The sequence below is a fragment of the Miscanthus floridulus genome, chromosome 7 (assembly GCF_019320115.1).
Source record: "Miscanthus floridulus cultivar M001 chromosome 7, ASM1932011v1, whole genome shotgun sequence".
Taxonomy (NCBI): Eukaryota; Viridiplantae; Streptophyta; class Magnoliopsida; order Poales; family Poaceae; genus Miscanthus; species Miscanthus floridulus.
Genome location: NC_089586.1, coordinates 126,723,441 through 126,748,574, shown reverse-complemented (window position 1 = coordinate 126,748,574; position 25,134 = coordinate 126,723,441). Strand labels below are relative to the sequence as shown.

Here is a 25,134-nt window from a genome sequence, read left to right as displayed (position 1 = left end):
TGCGACGCGACCGATGGGGGCGCTGGAGATCGATCGGGTGCATGCTACTGTACTGCAGCCGCTCATGTACTGCAGCCGAAGCCAACGCGCATGCATGCATGCGTGGACCTGCAGTGAACCATTTTAAAAGTTCATGGACTAAAAATGCAGTTTCAAAGTTGATGGACCTAGATGACACCAAACGAAAGTTAATGGACCCAAAAATGCAGTTTCAAAGTTGATGGACCTAAATGACACTTCACCGAAAGTTAATGGACCTCCGGTGTATTTTACTCTTTAGTTTTTACAAGAATACATAGGTAAAACTATGTATCTAATTTGGAACAATAGAGTATAAATCTGATCAAACTTCAAAAAACTTAACTAGAGATACAACTAGAATTGCATTCCTTTTCGAACCAATGTCTCTATTTATGTTTTGCAAACTTGAGAGTCGGGACAGCTCATGCTGGTTTGGGGTATAGCTGATAAAATGGAGATAAGATTACATTCGTCAGAATCCGTTGTAGTCTAGATGGTTAGGATACTCGGCTCTCAACGGACTTTTTTTTTCTTTTGTCTTCAAGCTGCATCCTTTGTGCCTTCTGGTTCATTCGGTTAAGGTGTTACACGCTCTTCTCCTCACGCCGCCTTTTTTCCTAGCGCCGTGAAAGGTATGCAGCAGCACGCCGGCAGCTAAACTAGCAGAAGCCATAGGCCGGACCTGAAGACCGGCCCGTGTGCGTGTGCCCCGCCCGCGATGGCGAGGACTTGAGCTGTAAAAAGGCCTGGGCGCTTGGCAACCCCGGAAATGTAAGCAACGGAAGCAGGTCCGGGGGCTCCAGCTGGGAATGGTCTAAATCTCATGCGCCATCACGGATTCATATTCATCCATGGGCCATAGGCCAATAGCATACCAAACTTGCAGCACGGGCTATACGGATGAACAAGGGGGATGCAAAGTGTATGGCCACCTGGCATTTTTTCCAGCTGCCACTGCAGTTCAGTGTATATTCGCTCATCAGAAATCACGAGTACCATGAGCCTGTTTGGTTAGGTGGCTAACTCCCAACCAGACTCTACGAAGCCATCTTTGGGCTGTTTGGTTGCCTGTTTAGAGCCGGAGCCTAGTCGGTGGCTCTCTGGAGCCTGGCTCCTCCCCGCCCAAGCTCCTGACCACCATGCGAGCTCCCCTCTTCCGTCCTCCCCGCCATAGATCCCCTGCACCCGCCGCTCCAATCGCCGCCGCCCGCCATTACCAGACCTGCTCCTCCCCGCCGGAGATCTCCTCCTACTCCTCCTCACAGTAGATCACCTGCACCCGCCGCTCCAATCGCCGCCGCCCGCCATTAGCACAGCTCCACCGCAACCTTGATCTCCACCATAGGAGACACCGCTTGCCCCTCTGCTTCCTCCCTTGGCCTCGAAGAAGGAAGCACACCTGATCCACCACTTCTTAGCGTCAATCCGTGGCGACAAATAGGTTTCCAAGTCACCCAAAAGCCTCCACCGGCGAGCTCGTTTTTCCCGTGGCTCGGCCGCTACGGCCCTTCCTGTCGTCGAGAACAGCCACAAAGGGCCCTCGGCTCCCCTGAACTCCACCGCCCGTCGCCGGACTTCCCAAAACATACCTGTCGGGTTTAAAACGGCGGGGTCCCTACTGGGCCGCTTTCCAGTAAAAAGCTTGGCCCAACAGAAACATTACAAACGACGCGCAACTCCTGGGTAGGCCTAGATACCTTACGAAGGCCGGGAAAGAGCGATCCAGTATTCGACCGGAAGGCCTGGCAAGGAGGGGACGACGCTCGCTTCTGACTCCGACCTGCTTTTCCGACCGAAGGCCTAGCCAAGGGGGAAGACGATCGCTTCGACTCTGATCCAGCTTTCCGACCGAAAGGGCTGGCGGAAGGAGGGGACGACACTCGCTTCCGACTCCGACCTGCTTTCCGACGGAAGGCCTGACCAAGGAGGGGACGACGCTCGCTTCCGACTCTGACCCGCTTTTCGACCGGAGAGCCGAACCTCTGCTTACAGCCCTTCTCCGACCGGCCCGGTCGAAGCGACTGGGAACGACCGAACGGGGACGCCCGCTCGGTGGTTGAGGACAAGAAACTGCGGAGCAGATAAGGCAAGACTCAAGTCAACCGCAATACCGAGGACCGTACCCTGCACACCTGCAGGACAGTATCGCCAGACCATGTCAGAAGGGTGCTTTGTAACCTTCCAGACATGTCAGAGCACGAACAGTGTTGTGGGCGCCGATATTTGTCCTATAGTATGGTAGGCATCCGGCATTTGCCATACCAGAAGAACACGATGGAGCCCGGCACACTCATCTGGGCGTCAACAGTATTGTGGGCGTCGACAAACCGTCTTGTACCCGACGACGTGGGCAACAAGACTAGGTAGCACACACAGTCTCTCCTAAACTTGTAAGGGCCGTCCCCTTCATCTATAAAATGGGATGCGCTCTCTTCCAACAAAAGAGGATCATTCCGACCCCTCTCTCTCTCTCTGCTAGCTTTAGACATTCTGAGCACTCGAACAGCTTCACGGCTCTAGAATTCTAAAACTACACCGAGCATACGTTCCAATATATAGCCACGTAGGAGCTTCCATCACTCTCGGCCCTTCGGTCCAGAGTCCGACCGGACCTCCATCACCCCCTATCTTATTCCCACTCGTTGTAACCCCACAACAAACTTCGAGCACCTGGGCTTAGGAATTAAGTCACCGACCGACTCAAACTGGACGTAGGGCACGTTGCCTGAACCAGTATAAACCCTGTGTCATTGAGTGCTAGTCCGCATTCGATTACAACGTACGACAAAACTATAAATATTTATTTGTTGGTCACTTTTCGCACCGACACTACCGGAGCCTCTACTCGAGCAGCGGCGCAAGCAATGGAGGGTCAGGCATGGTGGTCGGTAGCGCCCCCTAGGTGCTCGATGAAATGCCAAGGTGACAGAATGTGAGGTGATGGAGCTAAAAATCACCCCAGCAAAGAAGGGGGTGATTCTACCATACCAAGCCAAGCAACCAAACAAAAATCTACCAGCCAGGCTTATCTAGTACACTACAACCAAATAAGGGGTTCCTACTTAGATAAGTTTGGCTTAGAGTAAACTGACTTATTTCCTAGATGGACTAGGACCCAAGAAGGAACTCAGCACACACTATGAGCCCGTTTGGCCGGGCTCCGAGTGGCTCCGGCTCCTCTGACTCCTTCCATGTTTATCTCCTGTAGCGACACTGTTCACCGGAGCTGTTTCTCTCTCTTATCCTTTCCTCTCTCACTGACAGCGCCGGAGCCGGAGAAGCTCATTTTTTTTCTCCTCCGGCTCCAGCTCCTGCGCGCTACAGTTGCCCTACCGTGTGGGAGCCGGCCCAAACGATATGCCATGTACTCCCACTGTCTAAAACAGTGTGATTCTCAAAACTCTATACATATTTATGTCACTGTACTAGAAAGCAGTGAGAAAATGCACCAAGAACGTGTTTGAAATTTGGCCTGGAATTTAACCGTGGCATTATTGTGGATCGTCCGGAAAAAAAAACGCTTGCGATGTGAGATTTTTGTCTCGTTCGTGAGGAGACCGTGCCATTCCGTACGCCAAATCCAGCAAAATCTGTGCAAAAGTTTAAACATTCAGGCCTCCAAACCGAGCCCTTCTTTTTTCAAATTCGATGCGGTACGGCTTCGAGGTCTCACCACCATCTTGCCTCTCACAACGTACGGAGTATGGTGTGGACACGACACGCCGCCTCTGCGTGCGTGACTCCAGTCCAGATGCCTGCCACCGTCCAAATGGTCCGCGACTCGTGCATCGAAGACAAATCGCATGGGTCGTGCGCGTGCGGCAGTCAAGTACTGTTCGTGTTCTCCGAAAATTAACGGGGCCTATCTCGAGATTCCACGCGTCGGGCGGACTAGGATCTGGGCACAGCCCAGCTTCAACAGTGATTTTTTTTTAAAAAATAGCTTTATGAGAAACTCTCTACATGAAGTTGTTTGGAAAAAAAACTGTTACAAAACAACTTAACCGTAGACAAATAAATAAATTACTATAATACCCTTATCTCTATTTTTCTTTTTTATTTTCTCGTCTTCTTCACGTGCGCATCTACAATCTTCGGCCCCAGCAGCGGCACGTCTCCCGGTGGCCCGCGCCCTCGGCGACATCTCTCCCGCGCGGGCCACACTCCCCACGGCGGACGGCGGCGCCTCTCCCGGCAGAGCGCGCTCCCACTACGGCGCCCTCCCGGCGGCTCGTGCCCGGCCAAGCCATCCCCCCCACGCGAGCTGCTCCCCAGCGGCCAAGCCCACGGCGAGCCATGCCGCCGGCAGTTGCGCCCCCGGCGGGCCAAGACTCGACAAGTCGTGCCCCTGTCGATTCGCACTCCGGCTGCCGCGCCTCGGCGAGCCGCGCTGCCGGCGGCTGCGCCCGGCAGTCGTGCCCCGGCAGGGCATGCCTCGGCGGTGACGGCACCTCCCTCGGCCGAGCATGCTCTCTATCTCTTCTTGGCTGCCAGTCCAGCCCTGACGGGCCGCTCGCGCTGGCTCGGCGGCGGCGGCGGCGCCCGCCAGCCGCGACCTGAGCTCCCCGACGACCGCGCCTCGGCTCCCCGGCGGCCATGCCCCAGCGCTCGGCGACCCCCAGCCAGCCACGGCCCGCCGACGGCAGCGCACCCTGGGCTCCTCGGCGGCCACGGACCTGCTTCCCGGTGGCCGTGCCCCTGCATCGGCATCCGTGCACCTGCTCACCGACGAGCCGTGCCCCGTCGCCTCCGTCGTGCGTGCGCTCTCTCTCTCTCTCCGGTGGCAAAATGAGTCTTCTATGTACCGTGGGCTCCACATACGAGTGATGAAGATAAAATAAACTTATATTTTCAGCTTCATATTAACTCCCTCATGTCTACGGGAGAGGAAAAGATTTTGAGAATAAATGTTTAGCAAAAAAAAAAAAAAAAAACTCACAACAGCTGTGCAATACAGGTCAGTCGTTGCTCTTCCAAGCAAAAGAGACCAGGAGACTTCACCGACACGGAGAGCCAAGGTTCGTACCCGTTTCACATTTTTATCTGCCATGCGCAGATCACATTGGCTTATCATCAGCAGCTCATCGTGCGGCGTAATAGGAAACGGCAGCCTATTTTCGAGATTATTATTATTATGAAAGAGATTATTGTATTAACAAATGCAATTGCAATCTAATAATAGATTGTTTTTCGTATCTGTTCTAAAGTAAATTGGGAAGAGATTGTTTTACATATCTATTTAAATCCATGTGTTAAAAGTAAAATTGAGGGTAAATTGGGGTCGAACAAGAGTCTACTTAGGTGATATAGATGAGTCGCTATGGAACAAGAGACGGTCGATCATTTTTTTCTATTTTCATCACAAAACTACTGATGGAGAAAAAATAAATTCGCTGGTTATTTTACTAACTTGGTATAATTATTTATTTAACAAATGATTTTATAAAAACTACTCCGTACTGACATCATGACATGCTTATTCCAACCCATGCTCGGAAGCATTTTCACACACAAAAAAACTCACGCTCTTGGAATAGATTCCTGGCCTACACAACACATTCGCATCCCCGGCAGAAATATACTCTCGTCCGAAAAAAAAAATTTGCAGTTCAATCCTCAATGGCAGCTCAGGGACGAACGCCACCGCATCTTCCGGGCCCACCCATGTGATCTACTACAACGTGGGGCGTGACCCCACCGACATATCTCCACCCAGACTCACAGGCACATGGTCCCACACAGCAATAAAGCCACAGATGGCCCACCGGCAGTGCGAGGGACCGGGCGTGGCGGGAGCCAGCTGGCGACCACTTCGCGCGCTTCGAGGCAACTCCCGTCTCCCACCCGCAGGCCGCTTATCTTATCCACGACGGCAAAGGCCCATGTTTACCTGGGCTATTTACAGGACTGCCACGACCGGCCCGCCGATTTATTCTCCTTCGTCTCCGGCGGTTTACTCTGACGGCACAACGAACAGCGCGACTTTGAAGTAAAGTTTGAACTGGGGATAATCTGATTGGACCACCACAATTTGATTAGGAAAGGGATCAATGGAGAGCGATCAATTTACACAAAGAGAACAAGACAGATGGAGGAAAAAAGAGAGAAAGAAAAGACTGCTCTCCATTGCTTTCTTGCTCCAGCCTTCCTCACCAATCAAAGAATTTTTCCCCCGGTGTTTCTCTCCTCAAGGAACACCCTAACATAACATATTTCCACCAAAAAAATTCCAGATAAGAATGTCAATGTTTGATCCAGAAGTGGCGGCCGCGGCCGGGCCAAAGAGGGAAAAGAATTAGCACGGATCATTGTCGTGAGTTCTTGGATCCCCTGGTGTAGCCGTAGTAGGACAGGTACCACTTGACGAACTTCTTGAGGCCGACGTCGAGGTTGGTGGTGGGCTTGTACCCGAGCTGCTCCCTGGCGAGGGAGATGTTGGCGTGGGTGAAGGGCACGTCGCCATTGCCGGGCATCTCGACCACGTGCTTCTTGGCCTTGACGCGGAGGTGCTTCTCCAGGATGGACACCAGGTTGGGCACCGTGACGGGCGAGGTGTTGCCGAGGTTGAAGATCCTGTAGGGCGCCGGCCCGCGCTTCTTGCCCCCCGTGCCGGTGCTCTTGCCGGCCGTGTCCAGGGAGCCAAGGCAGCCCTTGACAATGTCGTCGATGTAGGTGAAGTCGCGGGCCAGGTCGACGTGGTCCTTGCCGCGGTACACCGTGATGGGCTTCCCCTGCAGGATGTTGCGGGTGAAGGAGAAGTAGGCCATGTCGGGGCGGCCCCAAGGCCCGTACACGGTGAAGAAGCGGAGGCCGGTGATGGAGAGGCCGTAGATGTGGTTGTACGTGTGCGTGATCTCCTCGCCGGCCTTCTTGGTAGCCGCGTAGAGCGAGGCCGGCTGGTCGGTGCGGTCGCGCTCCGAGAAGGGGACCTTGTCGTTGAGGCCGTAGACGGAGGACGACGAGGCCCAGACGATGGCCGGCTGCGGGTCGGCGTCCTTGCAGGCCTCGAGGAGCGTGACGAGGCCGGCGATGTTGGAGTGCACGTACGAGGCCGGGTTCTCCATGGCGTAGCGCACACCAGCCTGCGCGGCGAGGTGGAGCACGTGGGTGAAGGGCACGACGTCGAAGAGCTTGGCAAGCAGCCGGCCGTCGTTGATGTCGCCCTCGACGACGAACACCCCGTGGGAGGCGAGCAGCGCCCTGCGCGCCTTCTTGAGCGAGGGGTCGTAGTAGGCGTTGAAGTTGTCGACGCCTACGACGCCGTCGCCGCGCTTGCGGAGCGCGAGGGAGCAGTGGGTGCCGACGAAGCCCGCGGCGCCGGTCACCAGCACCGACATCCCGGCCCCGGCGGCGGACCCGGGGGGCCGCCTCGGCGCGGCGGACGCGCGGATCTGCCGCTCCCAGTGCAGGCCGCCCCATGAGGCGGCGAAGTACTTGGAGGAGGTGTCGACGAAGGACTGGAAGCTGAGGTAAGACGCCGTCATGGCGACGAGGAACAGCGCCCACAGGAACATGGTGCTGGTGGACGCGAAGCAGCGGTGGAGCTGCCGGTTCATGGCGCCCGCCCGCTCGATCTTCACCTTGCCTGGGGTGGAGGGGAAGAGGTCCTCCTCCAGCACCCGCATCTTCAACGCCGCCGTCTTGCCGTGCGACGGACGCCCCGCGCGACCAGATGGATGCCTCTCCTCCTCCTCCGCCTCCTCCTTCTCGTCGCAGATTCTGCTCGCTTCCTCGACGCAACGCAAGGACCGCAAAAGGCGTCGCCGCGGGGCAGGGCCGGAGACGCAAGGGATCAACCCGCGCCGCGCTGGACGGATTCCGGTTCTCCTCCTCCGACTGATTCACTGGCCGATTGGTTGATTATTCCTTGCTCTCCCTGGCCGGATAGATGGATCGGCCGCCGGAATGATAGATAGGTTTCCTTCCTTGGGAGCGAGGAGAGCGCGCCCCGGGTTCAGGAAATTTTGTTCGGGAGGAGAGGAGGAAGAGGAAAGGAGGGCAGGAGCTGGATGCGCGCCTGCCTAAGGAAACGTGGAGGTAGGACGGGTCCGGGATATAAATAGGGGAGCGGGGCCGACAGCGACGGGAGCGCGTGAACGCGGTGGCAGAGCAGAGGGGCGGTGCCGCCCTGGTGACGAGGAGGGGGCGGGTGGTGGCCGCGGCGGACGGGCGCACGGGCGGCCCGGGATTGGGAGACGGAGCGATGGGGGTCCCAGGGCCAGGGCGGGCGGGCGGCTCCTATTTTGGCGTCGGACGCGCTGGGATGAGAGATGGGTTGGAGCTGGGCGGAGCGGCCGGACGCGCTATTTTTGTGTTCCAGGCTCATCACATTTATGAGCGTTTTTGCGCGTGGACGTGAATGTGTGCCACGTTTGTTTGGCCTCGTTTAACTTATAAGCCACGACGGAAAGTAGTGTTATTTAACGTGAAAAAAATACTATTTATTAATTGATAAGTCATGACTTATAAACTAAATACGATTAAGCGAACAAGCTGGTGATTTACTGTCATTCGTTTGGATAACGAGCCTGCATGTGGGGAGATTTTTGTTTCTCGATTTACGTGGTGTTTGGATCCAGTGACAAAAATTTAGAAAGTGTATTGGAAGGATGTTATATAGGATGTTCGGATATTAATAAAAAAACAAATCACATAATCCGTTGGTACTCCACAAGACGATTTTTTAAGCCTAATTAACCCGTCACTAGCACATATTTACTGTAGCATCACATTGTCAAATCATAGCATAATTAGATTTAAAAGATTCATCTCGTAAATTAGTCGCAAACTATATAATTAGTTTCGTAATTAGTCTATATTTAATACTCTATATATATGTTAAACATTTAATGAAACAATGACTAAAATTTAGGAGAGGCAACCAAACCCGTGTTCAGGTGGATGATCTCGAGATGTATATATAGGGGGGAAAATAAAGAGTATTTGGCTCCAACTTTAATCAAATCTGAAAAGAAAAACGGTCCATATCCTACCCAATCCACTCGAAGCAATAGGAAGCAATAGTTTATTGATTTTTTTCTGGCACTTTATTTTATGATGTCACCATGCCCGCCGTGTTGATTTTTTCGTCTATATAAAAGCTACAGATATATGTGTGATGCTGATAAGATTGATCATGTTGTTTTTTTTTGTCTTTATGATGCTGATAAGTATTAGACTGTCTTCAATAACTGCGATCCAAAATACAAGATCTATTCGTCTTTTGGGTAGCGCTACAAACAAAAAAATTTAAAATCTATTTTTGGTTTTGTCCAACATCAAGAAAAAAATAACCCTTTTACAAATGAGTCTTATATAGAAAGAGGGAGCCTCCTATGGTCCGATCGTTCGGACCGTACCTCGGGCCGGCCGAGCAGCGCGCGCAAATTTTGGCAGCCAGGTAACGCCGCATGAGACTATCTCCAACGACACACACCTAAATCGAAGACCCATTCGCTACTTTGGGTCATATACAGTAAAAAAAATCACCCACCCAACACTCGTGTTCTCTAACCGTCGAACCCAAAATCCCGTCCCTCTCTCCTCAATCTCTCTCCCCCGCGCCGCTTCCACCTCTCCCAGCCCCACTTTCCCTCTTCCTCCCCAACCTTCCTTTCTTCATCCCCATTCATCACCTTCCCGCTCATCGTTGGCGTCCGCATCGAAGCTACGCGTGGAGCAGTAGACCAGCGGAGCGCGCCGCGACGGGGCCACGCCAGCGAGGCGACGGACGACGCGGAGGCGCCGCCCGGTGAAGAAGCGGCTGCCGCTAGGGTTCGGATCCACCTGCCGCGCGGATGACGAGGAGGACGCCACTGCCAGGAGCGGGGCGCGCGGCGCCATGGAGACGGACGCCATGGACGAGCGCGAGGCTCGCCGCTCGCGCGCTACGGTTGGAATCATGATCAACGGTTCGACCCTAGATCCCCGCTCCTCGACGGCCGCGCCCGCCTCCCCGCCTCAACGCGGTACCCGCCGGTCGCGCCTGGAGGCGGACCTCGCCACGGCGGCTCCCCGCAGCGGTCCGCCTGGCCACGCCTGGCCGCGCTCCACTCCTACGGGCCCACCACTACCACGCCGCCAGAGATTTGCGTTCCTCTTTCTCGACGACGCACATTTGTAGTTCGGCAAGCCTCGTACCCAAAATGGGTGAGGTGATTGGGCCTTCCGTTGGAGCGATGTTCTTGAAGGTAAAACACTGTGCACGACGTATTTTAGGTTTGGGTCGCCGTTTGCCTATCCTGTTGGAGATAGTCTAAGGACTCGCCAGCAATTAATTTGCGTAGGCCAGGACACCCACACAAAGCTCCATAGTCTCGAATGCAGCAGCAGGATAGCCAGGATTTAGGGAGGAGGGGGGCTGTTTGGTCCCCTCCTTATTTTGAGTCGTTGTACCATCGGATGCTTGACACATGCAAGGAGTATTAATATATGTTATTTATGAAACTAATTGAATATATTGAAACTATTTTATGAGACGAATTTTTTAAGTCTAATTAGTACATGATTTGATAACGTGGAGCTACAGTAAACATGCGTTAATGACATATTAATTAGGTTTCATAAATTCCTCTCGTGGATTACAGATGGATTCTGTAATTTATTTTTATTATTATTATTCAAACACCCCATACGACATCATAATATGACACCTCCTAAACTTTAGTCCCTGAATCCAAATACCCCCTTAATTGGCGCTGACGATGGCTCACCTACGTCAGTTCTCATGCAACTACTTTCAACCAACTAAAAAAGTCATAACTGCTAAACCAAACATCCAAATTAAATTTCGATTACACCATCGGGTTTTTTGTAATAAATCCTTCAAAACAAGATCTCACATGAATATATTTAGATAAAATTTTATTAACAAGCATTTATCTTATAAAGATAAAATAGTTTATTTTATTGAGCAGAGATGATGTTCTAAGTTCAAAGAATAATGTTTCGTCTTTCGCAAGAAAGATGTTCTTGGTTTAGAAGAACAATATTCTAGTTTTAATTTATAAAATTAGTATTATAATATATAGATAAAAATAAATAAATAAATAAATACATAACATAAATAAAAAATAATAAAATCTAGAGCAAAGCATAAGAAAAAGGATTAAAAACATGTAATAGAGAAAATTTTAAAAGAACATCACATGCATACTTTTCAAACATTCTAAAATATACTACTATAAAACATCACATGTGTACTAAGTGAACATTACTAAATACATTATAGAATATCACATATATATTGCATGAACATCACTACATATATCATATAACATCGTATGTATAGTAAGTGAACATCACAAAAAACATCATAAAACATCACCTGTATATTATATGAACATCATATGTATGCTACGTGAACAATATAAAAACATCATAGAACATTATATGTATACCACATAAACATGACATAGACACTAAATGTATACCACTGAACATCATATATAAAAAAGAAAAAAAATATTAAAGAAATTAATTAGAGTAAAACAACAAAGAACAAAAATACATAAAAACTTGATTAACAAAATAATAAAAATATGGATAAAACAATAAATGAATAACTTAAATAGGATGAAAAATAGAAAATTAAAAAGAAAGAAAAATAAATTAAGAATGAATAAGCATAGAAAACTATAAAGAAAAGAAAAAGAAAAAGAAAGAATAAATAGAAGAAAAAACAATAAAAATAAAATCAAAAAGGAAAAGAAAAGATAAAAATAGAACATGACATGTGAGTAAGTGAACATCACAGAAAATAAGAAAAGGAAAGGAAAGAAAAAAGAAAAAAAGAAACAAATGAAAAATAACTAAGTAAAAAATTCACATAAAACATGAATAACGAATGAAAAATTAAATAGGGTAGAAAAAAGAAAAATAAAAATATATATGATATATTATCTTATGCAACATATGAAATAAAAAAGTTTAATATAAAATACCAAAAATAGTTCATATAGTAATTTAAAAAGAAACAACAAAAATAGAAAAGAAAAAAAAGAAAATAAATAGAAATAGAAGAAACAAAAAAATTATAAAATTAAAAGAACAAAAAAACCACATGAGAAAGAAAAAAAAAGAAATGAAAGAAACGAAAGAAAAAAGATAAACAAACCAACTATGGGTAAACACATAAAAACATATGAAATGAAAAAAAATTGAAAAATAAAAAATGAAAACAGTGCCTAGAGTAAATTCCTGAAAGAAACAGAAGCAAAGAAAACATAAAAGAAAATGAAAAAGAAACATAAATAGAAATAAAAGAAAAAAATATATATAAATAAATAATTAGAGTAAAAAAAAATAAATGAGAGATGGAAATATAAAGAAATGGAAAGAAGAATAAAAGACCATAGAAAAAAAAAGAAAAAAAGGAGAAGAAAAAATAAAGACAAGTAGAAGTACGGTTGGAAAGAAGAATTAGAGAAACAAATGAAGAAGATATAAAAAAGAAAAAAGAAAAAAAAAACAAAAAAAAACAATCTATCAGCATCCGTCGGATGGGACGGACACGAACCAACATAGCGGACACGAATGCATGCACGTGATTAAGTCTGAGCCGTAGGTTAGAAAATAAAAAATATTCACCCTGTTCCTTTGGCTGGGCTTGTTCGTTGCTGGATTATAAAGTACTGCTGACTAGTTTAGTATGGGAGAAAAATACTTTTCTGGTTGAAAATTTACGATCGTTTACCAGGGCCCAGCCGAATAGGCTAATTACTGATATCGGGCCACCCAGCAAGAAAAATCTAACAGGGGGAATGCGGGAGAACGCGAAAGAAGGCGGAAAAAGTCTGTTCGGCGGGGGATTTCGTCCGGTCGGCCGGGAAGATTTCCGTCAGCAGCGAGGATACTTAAATTTAAATTTGAGTTAAGCCTCTCCTATCATCTTTAATATAGATATTCTCTTGTAGGTGTGGTAGACTATAGGTATAATGTTAGGGACCCATTTTAAGTTTGGATTTCAAAATGGGTCTTTTGTTGGAAACAACTTACTAAATTGATCATGAGTATATTTAGACTAAACTATTTGAGTATACAAATGTTGATATTTTTTAATGAGAATTAAGTTTAGAATTGTTTGGCTTTTATAAAGCGAGATTTTCATCCTTTTCTAGATGGAGTATTTCCGGTTGACAAGTGTGAAAGAAAGTCCTAGATACGAAACATGACTTTGAACTTAAGAGAAAGAAAAGGAATAGTTCCTCTGGTAGTCTGGTTCCGGTGCGGCACTTTGATTTGTACTTTAATTAAACACATATACTACCATTTTCTAAAAGTGAAAATTTCTATTTATAGAAATATTTCCATGATGATACGATAGCATCAATCTTGTATCGTGAACTATGTAACTTTTTGTATACCAATAGTCAAGTTAAAAAGTACACCATCTTAAAACAATCTATGTCTGGAATCAAAGGCCATATGTGATAAGAGCTTGCTTGGATATAAGGGCTAATCACTGGCTAGCTAAAAATTAGCTTAAATTAGCTCTATTACATCCAAATAGAAAGGCTAATAGATGGTCTAATTTTTATATAAGTCTTCAACTAGTTGTTAGCCAACTAGCTACTCAACCTTGGCTAATTTGAGATAATTTTTAGCTCAACTAGTAATTAACCCTAGCTCGTCCAAACAGACCCTAAAACATATATTTGTTGTCTAAAATGCAGTCCGTGTTTGGCATTGACACCATATTCTCAATTTGGTAAAGTGCACAGGTGTATCAAACAGGTTGTCAAACATCTTGTGAAAATAGATTAAACATGAGCTAATTATGGGCTAATAAGGGCTCATGGACTCTAACCATAAATTAGCCCTCATTAGCTCTTTCTAGCCTAGAATTAGCCCATATTTAGGTGTTCTGATTGGTATAAAAAACATGAACTAATTATTAGCTTTTGGATCCAAACACCCTCTAATTTGCATATTTTGGTTCCAGGTATGATAATTGTGTCATTCAAGGTTCAAGTGCCAATATTCTGTGATCTGTGTTGTTGATGTAACGTGCCAACATAAATACATCTGTAAGAGTTAAATACACCAACAACCCATGAACTTGTAAGAGTGTGTGAGTGTGTCACTTAGATCTATGAAACTATAAGCAAGGTACAGCTATACGAAGTGGTATGGATCTACAGGGACTGAAATTCAATATAAAGGGCTTCAAAATGCATGTTTTGAGTTGTGGATCTGAGTGATATACTTTTACAAGTAGAGTTGTTGGTATATTTAATTAACTTCATCCATATCCATCTATCTCCACCTTTTACGAATGTTGTGGAGATTTTGTTCCGGGGACCTCGAGGGAGATTAGAAAAGATGTTAGAAGTGGCATGTGGGTCAGCAATTTTTTTTTTTTTTTTTTTTTTTTTTTGCAAAATACACCATAGATTCTTTAACTTTTGCCTCTGTGTTATCTAGGTCCACTAACTTTAAAAAATATAGTTTTGGATCCCTAATCTTTTTATTTAGTTAAAACTATAGGTCCATACTGGTTCAAGAGAGGGTTGGATTCAACTTGGCATGTGAGCACCCTAGAGAAGAAATATTTCCTTATCAGTTCTCTCTAAACATGCAACAATCCTAGACAACTACTCCATCCGTTTGAAATTACAGTGTACTTTGGACTTCTTCTAAATCCAAACTTATCTAGTTTGATCAAGTTTATAGAAAATATATATTTTTTTTCTAAAAAATCATCAATAGAGAATTTTGACGCCAAAGAAATATAAAGTAAAGTATATTTTGAAACAACGACATCAACTATATATAGCCTGTGGTTAGACGTCGTAACTCATAATACATGTGTTTGTCAACCCAAAACAAAGTTGTGATGTTAAGTGGAAGTGGCATCTCACAAGACAGACAAAGGGGATTCACGAGTTCAAACATCTTGGACATCACATTTTATTTTATTTTAGAAAAAAATAGATTTTATTCTGGCCTCACCAAGAGTTTTGCACTCATCCAAGGCATTATTACCATTTAGCTTCCTGCTGAATTTAGAGAGCTCACGGATGGCAAATAAATTTGAATACCAACAAACTAAGTACTAATCTTATTACTCCCCGTCTTGTCGAAAATCTCCAACATCTGACATGCTCATTGCACTACTGTAGATCTATTTTACTCTTTGTATAGAATGGACTATGAGAGCATCCAATGAATATCCCCGAAAATAAACTATAACTAAGAGTATATTTTTCTAATAGAAAAACTATATCATTTCTAGATAGCCATAGGGACAAAAAGATTGCACTTGCTTCCACATGAATTTGAGGTCGCGATTTAGGCTTTGCTGGTTGTAGATTTGAAGCCATACATCAAGAAAGTGTTCCATATTCATTGGAGGTTGTAAAGCAAACGCAATTGAACTATGGTCCAAACAAATCATGCAACATGACATTCAAAGAACAAATATTGGATGGTTGCCATTGTTACAAAACCAACAATTTTTGTCACCTTTCTAGTTTCTCTTTAGGAGATTGTCTTTTGTCAGAACAACCCCTTCATTAAGAACCAAACAAACATCTTATTTTTAGGGGCAACTTTAACTTCCAAATCAATTTATTTGAAGGCAATACATCGATTGTAATGTAAATACATATTGGCTTGTAGGGCTCGATTTGGTAGAACCGGGTTGGTCATTGGGTTGCACAAATGCTACTCTTCTTAATTACCAACTCATTCTATTTTTGTAGCTGCCCCCCATGAGCACTCTGCGGAAAAGAAATATTAAGAGGTGCGGACTTAAATGCCTTAGCTATTATTTTCAATATTATATACACAGATGGATTTTTTATAGTAAAGTTTTCTAACCACTTGTCCTAATAGAATGTAATCTCAGCACCATTGTAATGGCTAAAGGAAGATAACTCAAAGAAGCGATCTATTACCTTTAGAAGGCCTGGCCAGAAATGAGAATTTCCTAGCTTTCAATAAGTTGTACCTAAGGTTTTGTTTCTCTAAGTACTTCTTCCTTAGAAGCTCTTGACAAGCTCCATCTTCATTCATAAGTTTGCATAGCCAATTGTTGATGAGGCAGTCATTTTGTATTTCAAGGTTTGTAGTTCCTAAACCACCTTGCTCCTTTGGAAGACACAATGCATGGCCACCCATTTCACTAATATGAATTTTCTTATGCTCATCGACTTGCTAGAAGAAAGTAGATCTGTTGTAGAAATCTAACTTGTTAAGAATGCCCTTTGTTAGTTCAAAGAAAATCACCTCACATGTATAGCTAATAAATTGCTCAACACTGAGTTTATCATGCCTTGCCGCCCACCATAAGAGTTTCCCTTTCTAGTTTTTCAGTTTGTTTGAAAACGTTCTTCGACAACTGTTCCAATTTTGGCTGTAGAGTTTCCTATGATTTATCAGAATGTCCAAGTGTCTAAAAGGATATTGGCCCATCATACCATAGCTAAAAATTTGTGAGTACGTTTCATATAATTCATGGCCAAAACATTTTACTTTTGTGAAATTTAATTTTAAGTCTTTGAGAGTGTTCACAAAGGTCAAATGCACATAAAATGGTTTTCCTATTATTTTCAGTTGATAATCGAATAGCAAATGCGAGATCGTGGCAACAACTCAAAGAAAAAAGCACTGTACTGTACGTGTTAAAGAGTACCGTTGAGTTCCGCGTGGGGAGGTGCTACTCGTTCCTAGTCGAAATACAGCTGTTTTGTACGTACTGTACTAAACAAACGCATCTTACTTGCAAAACCTGGTAAGTCACTGGCTCCACCTTTACCTACTAGTGCGAAGCGTGAACGTTGAACATTCACCACTACGCTACTCGCTCGCTTATCCCTTCCTTCTCACGCTTGCGGTCCGGATTGGTGCACTGCCTCGTGGTCTCCTGGATGATCCAAAACCAACCGATCGAAATCGAATAGCCCAGGGCGTACGCGTGTCCCGATCAGTGTATCCGGATCCGTTGTTTTCTTTTTTCCGTACCGGGCGCTACACTTTGTTTCGCGCTCTACGCGGGGCTTGTGCCGCCCGAGTGACAAGAGGGGAACGGCGCGCGACGCCTCAGATTCGGAAGGATCCGGCCGCAGCGTCATATGGATGCCCCGCCGGCACCGGAAGAAATGATGTAGCAGAAGGTGGGGAAAAGACATGAAATATCCGATCTACTTTTGAAACATCTAAATACAATAGTTGTAATATACAGTTGAAACACTTGAAACATAGTTCTGAAATACTTAAAAAACACTTAAAAACTATTGCGGCCATATGCAAACATCCAAATAAAATACATACAACATATGTGTGAAACATATACAACGTCCGGATAAAACACACTTGCAACATTCGTCCGGAAAACACAGATGAAACATACCTCTGAAACATCTAAAACACTCGAAACATAGGCTTGCAACATGCCTCTGAAACCAATGCAACATGTGCAATATCCCCCGATCTAGTTTTACAACATCCATACGGAACAAATGCAACGTACATTTGAAATATACATATGCAACATAGGGGAGGAAAAGATTGGCCGATCGATTCCGGCCGCCGAGGTGGGGCGGAGCTCGATCGTCAGGGTGAGAGAGGGCGCCGCGGGGGGGGGGGGGGGGGGGGGGGGGGGGAGGGCGCGGTGCTGCCTCCATGGATCTCGGTCGTGCTCCAGGGATCTCGCCGGGGTGAGGAGAAGGACACCGGATCCGCGGATGTTGGGTGCTCACGGTGGGAGAGCGCGCCGACGGCGACCAGAGAGGCAACCATGGCCACACGTCGGGGTAGGCACGAGGCGCGAGCACGAAAGGGAGGAGGAAGTGAGGGACTGGGTGCAGGAGTGAGTGGAGTGAAGCGTCTGTTCATTCCAGTCGTCTTAATTGAGCATTACCGTTTGTTTTATGCCTTTTTGTCGGCGTTTCGAACCGCCGACTAGTAAATTTGTGTTTGTGCGTCTGGTTTGGATGGTGTGCTTGGAGGACATAAGAATTTATACTGGTTCGGACGGAATGTCCCTACGTCTAGTTTGAGACTGCTCGTGTTACCGGCACTTGTTTGTAGTAGGGGTTACAAACAAGCGAGAGAGGAAGAAGGTCTCAAGTCTCCGATGAAGGATTGAATGGAGTCGAGTCTGCTTAAGCTCCGTTCGTCGTGCCCTTCGTGGGGCGTCCTGCTTTCCCTTTTATAGGTTAAGGGAAAGGCACAGGTTACACGAGAGAAAGAGAGAGAGAGAGAGAGAGAGAGAGAGAGAAGCGAGGAGGAAGAGGTCCTCCGGGGTGCGTCATCCTTTATCTCCTTTACGCAGGTCCCGCCGGTCGTGGCGCCTCATTCCGTCCCGACGGGCAGCATGGTCAACAGGCACCCCTGACGGAAGTCGTGCGGGGGGTTAGGCAGCACAGTGCCGGCACGCCTGACAATGTTGGCGACGTGAATTCTCAGGTACGGCCTGTCGTGGCCACGGGTCACGTCAAGACACGCCTACTCCCTTTTCGGTGTCAGAAATTTAACCTTGGAGTTGTACTTTTAGCCCCGTAGCGGTTGGAGGCAGTACGGACCCCCGTCAGATGAGGCGGAATCCCCCTTCGAGGGATCTGGCGAGGGGAAGTCATTGCCCTCGGGGTCGAACGAGACGGAGCCCGTGTCCTCGGGATCTGACGTGATGGAGCCTGCGCCCGAGGTGTCGGGCGAGGCAGAGTCCACGCCTACGGGATCTGGCAAGACGGAGCCCGCGCCCTCGGGATCAGACGAGACGGAGCCTGCGTCTTCGGGGTTGAGCGAGACCAAAATATGTTCCTGACCATGCGGACGAGTTAGTGTTCGTGGCCAGCTTCCTTCTTTCGGTATCTGACACTTTCGGTCTTGGAACCTACAGGTTGCCATGCCGAAAACGGAGCACCGACGCCGCTGCCGCCGGCATATTTCCCCTGCTGAGCACGAGCATTGCTGCTGCGGCAGCCGCGCATAGCGCATGGGTGCGGCCCTACCACCGGGATCGTTTGTTGGGTTGGTGAAGGTTCGGGGAGGAGGAGGACGCCACCGCATCATATCTATCGGCTTGGTGCCCTGGCCACTTTGTTGGGAGCGAGGGTAGCTGCGCGTGGAAAGGAAGGATCCAATGCAATGCAATCCAGTTCCGATGGACTCATGGACGGTAGGAAGATAGGAAGGGGGGGAAGGGGATCGTTTCATGTGCGCTTTTAACCTCTCCGTTCCAGCGCAGCGCAGGGCCGGTCGTGCCTCGAGTGGCAGCGCAGCTCACACCTGCCTCGCTGCGGCTGCATGCGCCCGCCGCCCAGTGCCCATGTGACTCGTGCCCAGCGCCCAGTCGCCAGTGCCTGTGCTGTGTGGCCTGCCTGCTGGTGCGGTTGGTACCTACCGACTGCCGAGCGAGAGCCATTATACCAGAGGAGAAGAGGACCAGATTTAAGCCAGCGTCACCAAACATGATTCACATGCCGTGAGCCCGTGACGACGCTGTTGTGATGGAAACTGTGAGTGAGACACACTGGCTGGGCGGCTGACTACTGGATTTGGCGGTGGTCAAAAGCCTGGCAGAGGCACGCATGATCCCCGATCCGGACATAAATCTCGTATACAGGGAACTACTGCTAGTATATGGATGGATGATGTGCTTGTCCAGAAACAGATGATACCAACTTGGCAACTACTAGCTCGAACATTCCGCCGTGCATGTGACTGCTGCCGCCTGGCGCCTGCCGGCCGCAAGGGGCAAATCTACAGGTCACAGCACGGGAGGAGTCAAGTTTAGGCGGCGGCCCAAGCTATTCTGAAACCGTGATATAGGACTATAGGAGAGGAGACGAGACCAGACGCCCAAGTTTTGCCCTCACCTAATAACCACACAGGACATTTTTTCCCGCCTAGCTGGGGTCCCCGTGTTGGAGTTGTTCCAAATTCACTCCAGGATATAGGCCAGGCTTCTGACGGAGCGAAGCGGAGGCCCGTCGCCGGAGGCTTGGGCCGGAGCGTAGCGGAGTCTGAAGCCGGCCCATCAGGTCTTGCCCCCGTGCTCGGGGGGTGCGGGGGGCGGAGCCCCCGCGGTACGGTACGGTATATACACCCTTGCTAGGGTTTCGTGGAGACTTGATTCTCTTGTAAGCCGCCATAGGCGTGTAACCCAAAACTCTTGAGATAGTGAGATTGTTGCTGGCTGGTGCCCGTGGTTTTTCCCCTTCACATCGGAGGGGTTTTCCACGTTAAATCGTGTGTCTCCTCTGTGGTTTGATTCTTTACTTCATATTCCTATACGTCGTTCATAACACCCCGGACACGCATGGTGATTAGACTGTCTCCAACGGAGTACCCAAACCGTGACCCATCCGTATTTTGCATAGTACATAGTGCTTTTGCGGGGAAAAATCAATCTCCAACAGATTACCCAAACACAGCAGCCATTTTCCGTCCGACGAAACACGGTACGCAAACTTGCGTCCTCTCTGGTTCCCTTTGCGTCTCCTCCATGCAGGCGGGTCCCACCACCACGAGCTCGGGGACGACCGGAGCCGGGGCCGAGCGCGCCCGCGCCGGGGCCGAGCGCGCCGGGACCGAGCTCGCCGGGAGGGAGGATCCCGCCGGCGAGGTCCGCCTGCGATGGAGCGTTGCGTCCGTTGTTGGAGATGTGGAGTTTTGGGTACGGGACCTTTTCCCCGTGCGTGACCTATAACAACGAATGCGAGCGTTGCGTCCGTTGTTGGAGATGTGAAGTTTTGGGTACGGGACCTTTTCCCCGTGCGTGACCTATAACAACGAATGCGTCCGGTATTTGGGTACGGGCGGTTGGAGACGGTCTTAGTAAGGTCACACAGCACCGCAGCGGTCACAGGCTCTCACCGGACCTACTGGCACTGTTTTGCCATCATGCCATGATTAGTAAGTTGGGTCCAACGATATGTATGGCCGGCTGGCCGTTGTGGCTGCATCTGCATGCGTGAATGGAGTTTTGGGCATTGCTGTGGTTTATTAGTGCTTGGCTTCACCTTCAAGCTTGTCCTTCTTTAGACCAACAAGATTTACATGCTGTTACTATATACTCTCTTCGTCCCATAAAATATGTAAATCTCACTTTTTAAGGCAAGTTTAGTGGAAGTGTGAAATTACGCACGTGTCCCTTCTACACACTTCTTCTTATGTGCTAGAACTCGAGCAATCTAGAATGTTACTTCAAAGCACAACAGGAGATGGGTTGGTTTTCTAAAGGTACAGTATTTTTTATGGGTGAGGTCCATCTAAAAAGGTAACCTGAACTCTAGGATTACATGAATTTTTAGACAAGATTTAAATCTCAGGATTATATGTTTTGTGGGACGGAGGGAGGGTGTATAAGCATCCGAATTCCGATGTCCACATCCTCCAACCCTAGTACGTTCCAGAATCCAGGCTGGTTCCGTACGGAGGTGTTAGGGGAAAAAGAGCAAAGTGACACCGAAAGCTAACGGCCGGGACCGGGAAGAACAAACCTGAGATGCACGTACCAAACAAACTGCAACCTCTATCTAGCATCAGCACGAACCCCTCACGTACACCTGTTCTATCAGTCCGGCCTTTTTCTTTTCCGTTTTCACAACTCGGATCGGATGGCGTACAAGAGAACGGCCGCAACGGACGTACGGCGAGTCGGCGACATAACAGACCACGGGACCTGCCTGCTCGCCTTTCTTTTTGTTCGCTTTCTTTGATAGGGACACTGGCGATATATATAGTAAGCCATTATATTATACGTGACAAATTAAACGACCTTTGCACGCGGCAGCATCTTTGTCGCTATACTACTTGCAGTTTCCGCAGAAGCTCAGTCTTGACAGCGGCATACATACAGGAACGTGAGAGAGATCGAGCAACAACAACAACTTCCTCAGGTCGTTCTCGAAGCTTTTTACCTGTAAGCTTTAGCTTCAGGCGCAAGCATGTCTGCATACTCGTGCGTTCAACGGCTGCTCGATCGGTTGTTTGTTGGACCAGCACGTTGTTCTGGTTCCGCAGGATAACCAGACCGCCATCCGCGACTGCTGCAACGGCAAGCAGCTGGTAGCCACGCAGGGCATATATATCAGCATACGCCACGGTTGCATAACGATTGGCCTGCGCGCATGTGGCAGCTGGTGGTGGCGGCGACTGCGCGGCGCTGCTGGTATACGTACGTGTTGAGTCGTGCCGCCGTGCGTACTGGGGCGCGGCAGCCCGGCGAAATCGTTGTCGCCGGGACGACGACGACACCTGCTGGCTCTGGGTGCAACGGGACGGGACACGTACGTGGTCGTGCTCAACTTTTCGTCTTTTCGACGTACGAAACGTGTGATGGATGGTGTCCAGGAAATGTGTGCGGCTCGCGACTTGACCGCATCCCTTCTGGAAATAAAACACGGATCTGCGCTGCGTGCGTGGAAATGCAAGGACAGCGTGCGTCATCCGGCGGGCGGATTCAGAAGCATCCACAGGAGCGATCGCATTCGCCAGCTCCTGAAAAGTCTTGTGCAACTCAGATCTCTCTACTCTACTCCACGTGCGCGCCGGTTCGCCCGTGACGCTCTGTGTCATTGGCGCCGTGCCCACCCACGTACTGACACACAGCCCGCCGGCCATCATGCGTTGTGCTCGGTGGAGCGGCCCATGTTCACTCGAACCGGGCCTATTGGGAGTTACGAATGGAGTGGCCCAGTATGTCCCTCCGAAGCCCAAAAGCAATGGATGGCTCTCTCCGGCAGTCGGCCACACAAGTCCAGAGTAGTCGTATAAGTATTTTTCTCGTCGACGCCACCGTACCTATACGTACGTTATTGTATAATACGTTCAGCGTACGGTCCGCATCATCGGGCGTACTGTACTTGTTGCAAGAAAACAGGTGCTAGCAATGGCCATCACCTAAAGTGGTCAAAAATAAAGTAAACACGGTTGTATATGCGACTACTTTTTATGTGCCGACTCGATCGTGCTCGTGCGTGCGTGGCTCTATCGCCAGTTCGGCTGGGCTTATACGTAGATTATAAGCTGGAACAGTATTTTTCTCTTACACCAAACCAACCAAATTAGTCAACAGTAAATAATCCATAATCATTTACAACGAAACATGCTGCTAATTATCCCCGATCCCGTCCAATGTTTCCGGTCTTTTCGCTGTCGCCTTTTGGTTTGCCTTTTCCGCATGCATGCATTTCTGTTCTGCAACCTACCTATGTTCGAGTTCCACACCTCACTCGTCACTGTTGACGTCAACATTCCTGTGCTTCATTTGCCTTGCTGCTGGTCTGGTCAAGCAACGGGAAAAATCTGCAGCTATACATATGGTTTACCTGCTGGCCCTCTTTTGGGATGTTTGGATCCGGTGACTAAAATTTAGAAGGTGTCACGTGAGGGTATTACACGGGGTGTTCGGATACTAATAAAAAAATAAATTACAGAATCCGTCGGTATTCAACGAGACGAATTTATTAAGCCTAATCAATCCATCATTAGCACATGTTTACTGTAGCGCTACATTGTCAAATCATGAACTAATTAGGTTTAAAAGATTCGTCTCGTAAATTAGTCACCAGCTGTGAAATTAGTTTCATAATTAGTCTATATTTAGTACTCCATGTATATATCAAACATCTTAAGCGACTAAATTTTAGGAGGAGAAAAAAAAAAACACCTGGCCCAACAGAGACTGCCACAAGGACGTACGACGTTTTTCCAAACCTCCGCATCATCACTCATCAGTCTGATGCTGCTGAGCAGCTGATCGAAAAAACGGTCACTGTGCTGTCCTCGTTTGCACTGACCAGCAGTAACAGGCTAGGCAGCTAGCTCAGGTACAAATAAACTCGGATAATCAAGAATATATAGCTAGCTAGCTCCACACCTTCTCGGTCTGGTAGTGGTCAACCATATGGGGTACAGTGCCTGCCTGTGTTCCTGATCTTCTTGTTGGAGCTGGCCAACTGTACGCAGCTACTAGCGATCAGTGTGCTATCGTCTAAATGGGGTACAGTACAGTCCCCCTACATGATAATTAACTTGCCTTTTTCTTTTGGCCACCACAAGCAACCGAATTGGCCTGGCTGAAACCCCCAGTATCTAGAGTCAAGTGCAAAACACAACCAACCAATCTATGGGTTGATTGCTATCTCCACGATTCCAGCTGGTGGTTATTAGCATGCATGTTCTTGAATTGCATCCGTGGTGCATGCCATGTTCGTTCTCAGCGGGTCAACATGCATGCATGTGTACGTTCTGACCGTTTCCCGTGTCATTGTGTGATTCATGTTCTCTGTCGTCGGTACACTCCTACCACGTTCCTCCGTCCGATTCGTACGTCTTCACTTCTCTGTCGCTGGATCTTCCGGCAAACGTGCATCCGTAGCCGTCGTCCGGCCCCGGCCAACTCCCCATCCCCATCGGGTAGATATTGTTTTGCCTCCTCCGATTTGTTACAGGTCGTGTGGTGAAGCGTGTAGTACAATATAAGCTGGCTGTTTTTTCAGTCCATATGTTCAACAGATGCCACTACCATTGCAAGTGCAGCATTTGAAGCGGCTGCACTGAGAGCAAGCCATTGAATAATGGAACAGCGCGCTAGCATTATATACATAGGAGCTACAAATAAATTCGCATATATTATATAATCGAGAATCAAAGATCGTACAGATCAACATTCGATTTTTTTTTTTGTTGCAGTGCTAATGCTATACATTTTTGTTTTGTCCATGTGGATACAGAAACATTAATGTTCGACGATCGAGGTGGTGGGCATTTCCGATCATCTTGTAACAGAAGAATAACAAATTCGCAGAAGAAAAATAAGAAATAAAAGGGTGCAGCACATATATACAACATGCATCCCAGAAATATACTCATATATCGCCTGAATTCGGCCCAAAATCTACAAAAGTTGATTTTCCTAATACAACACCTAGTTACATCACATAAAAACTGTACATTGATTTTTGCACGGCTTGCTTGTTTAAAGAGCAACCGTATATACATATATATAGTAGCACACTGGTACTGTACATATACGATATACACATGACCTTTTCATTCCTCATCATCTTCTCAGTGCTACAGAAGGAACAGAAAAGGAAGAGAGTATGTAGGAGAATCAAGGAAGGTGGGTGGGTGGGTGGGGGGGGGGGGGGGGGGGGG

General features: G+C 47.7%; 1 protein-coding gene across 1 annotated transcript; it reads right to left on the bottom strand.

Annotated features, from left to right (window-relative positions):
• Positions 1-6,185: 6,185 nt before the first annotated feature.
• On the bottom strand, positions 6,186-8,176 carry LOC136467891 (UDP-glucuronate 4-epimerase 1-like). The gene has a single exon (XM_066466699.1). It carries the CDS (start codon positions 7,644-7,646, stop codon positions 6,327-6,329), a length of 1,320 nt encoding a protein of 439 aa, XP_066322796.1. The 5' UTR covers positions 7,647-8,176; the 3' UTR covers positions 6,186-6,326.
• Positions 8,177-25,134: the final 16,958 nt, after the last annotated feature.

What these genes read in the sequence shown, in the direction of transcription:
- LOC136467891 (XM_066466699.1), bottom strand. Translation starts at nt 7,646, where the DNA reads ATGCGGGTGCTGGAGGAGGACCTCTTCCCCTCCACCCCAGGCAAGGTG.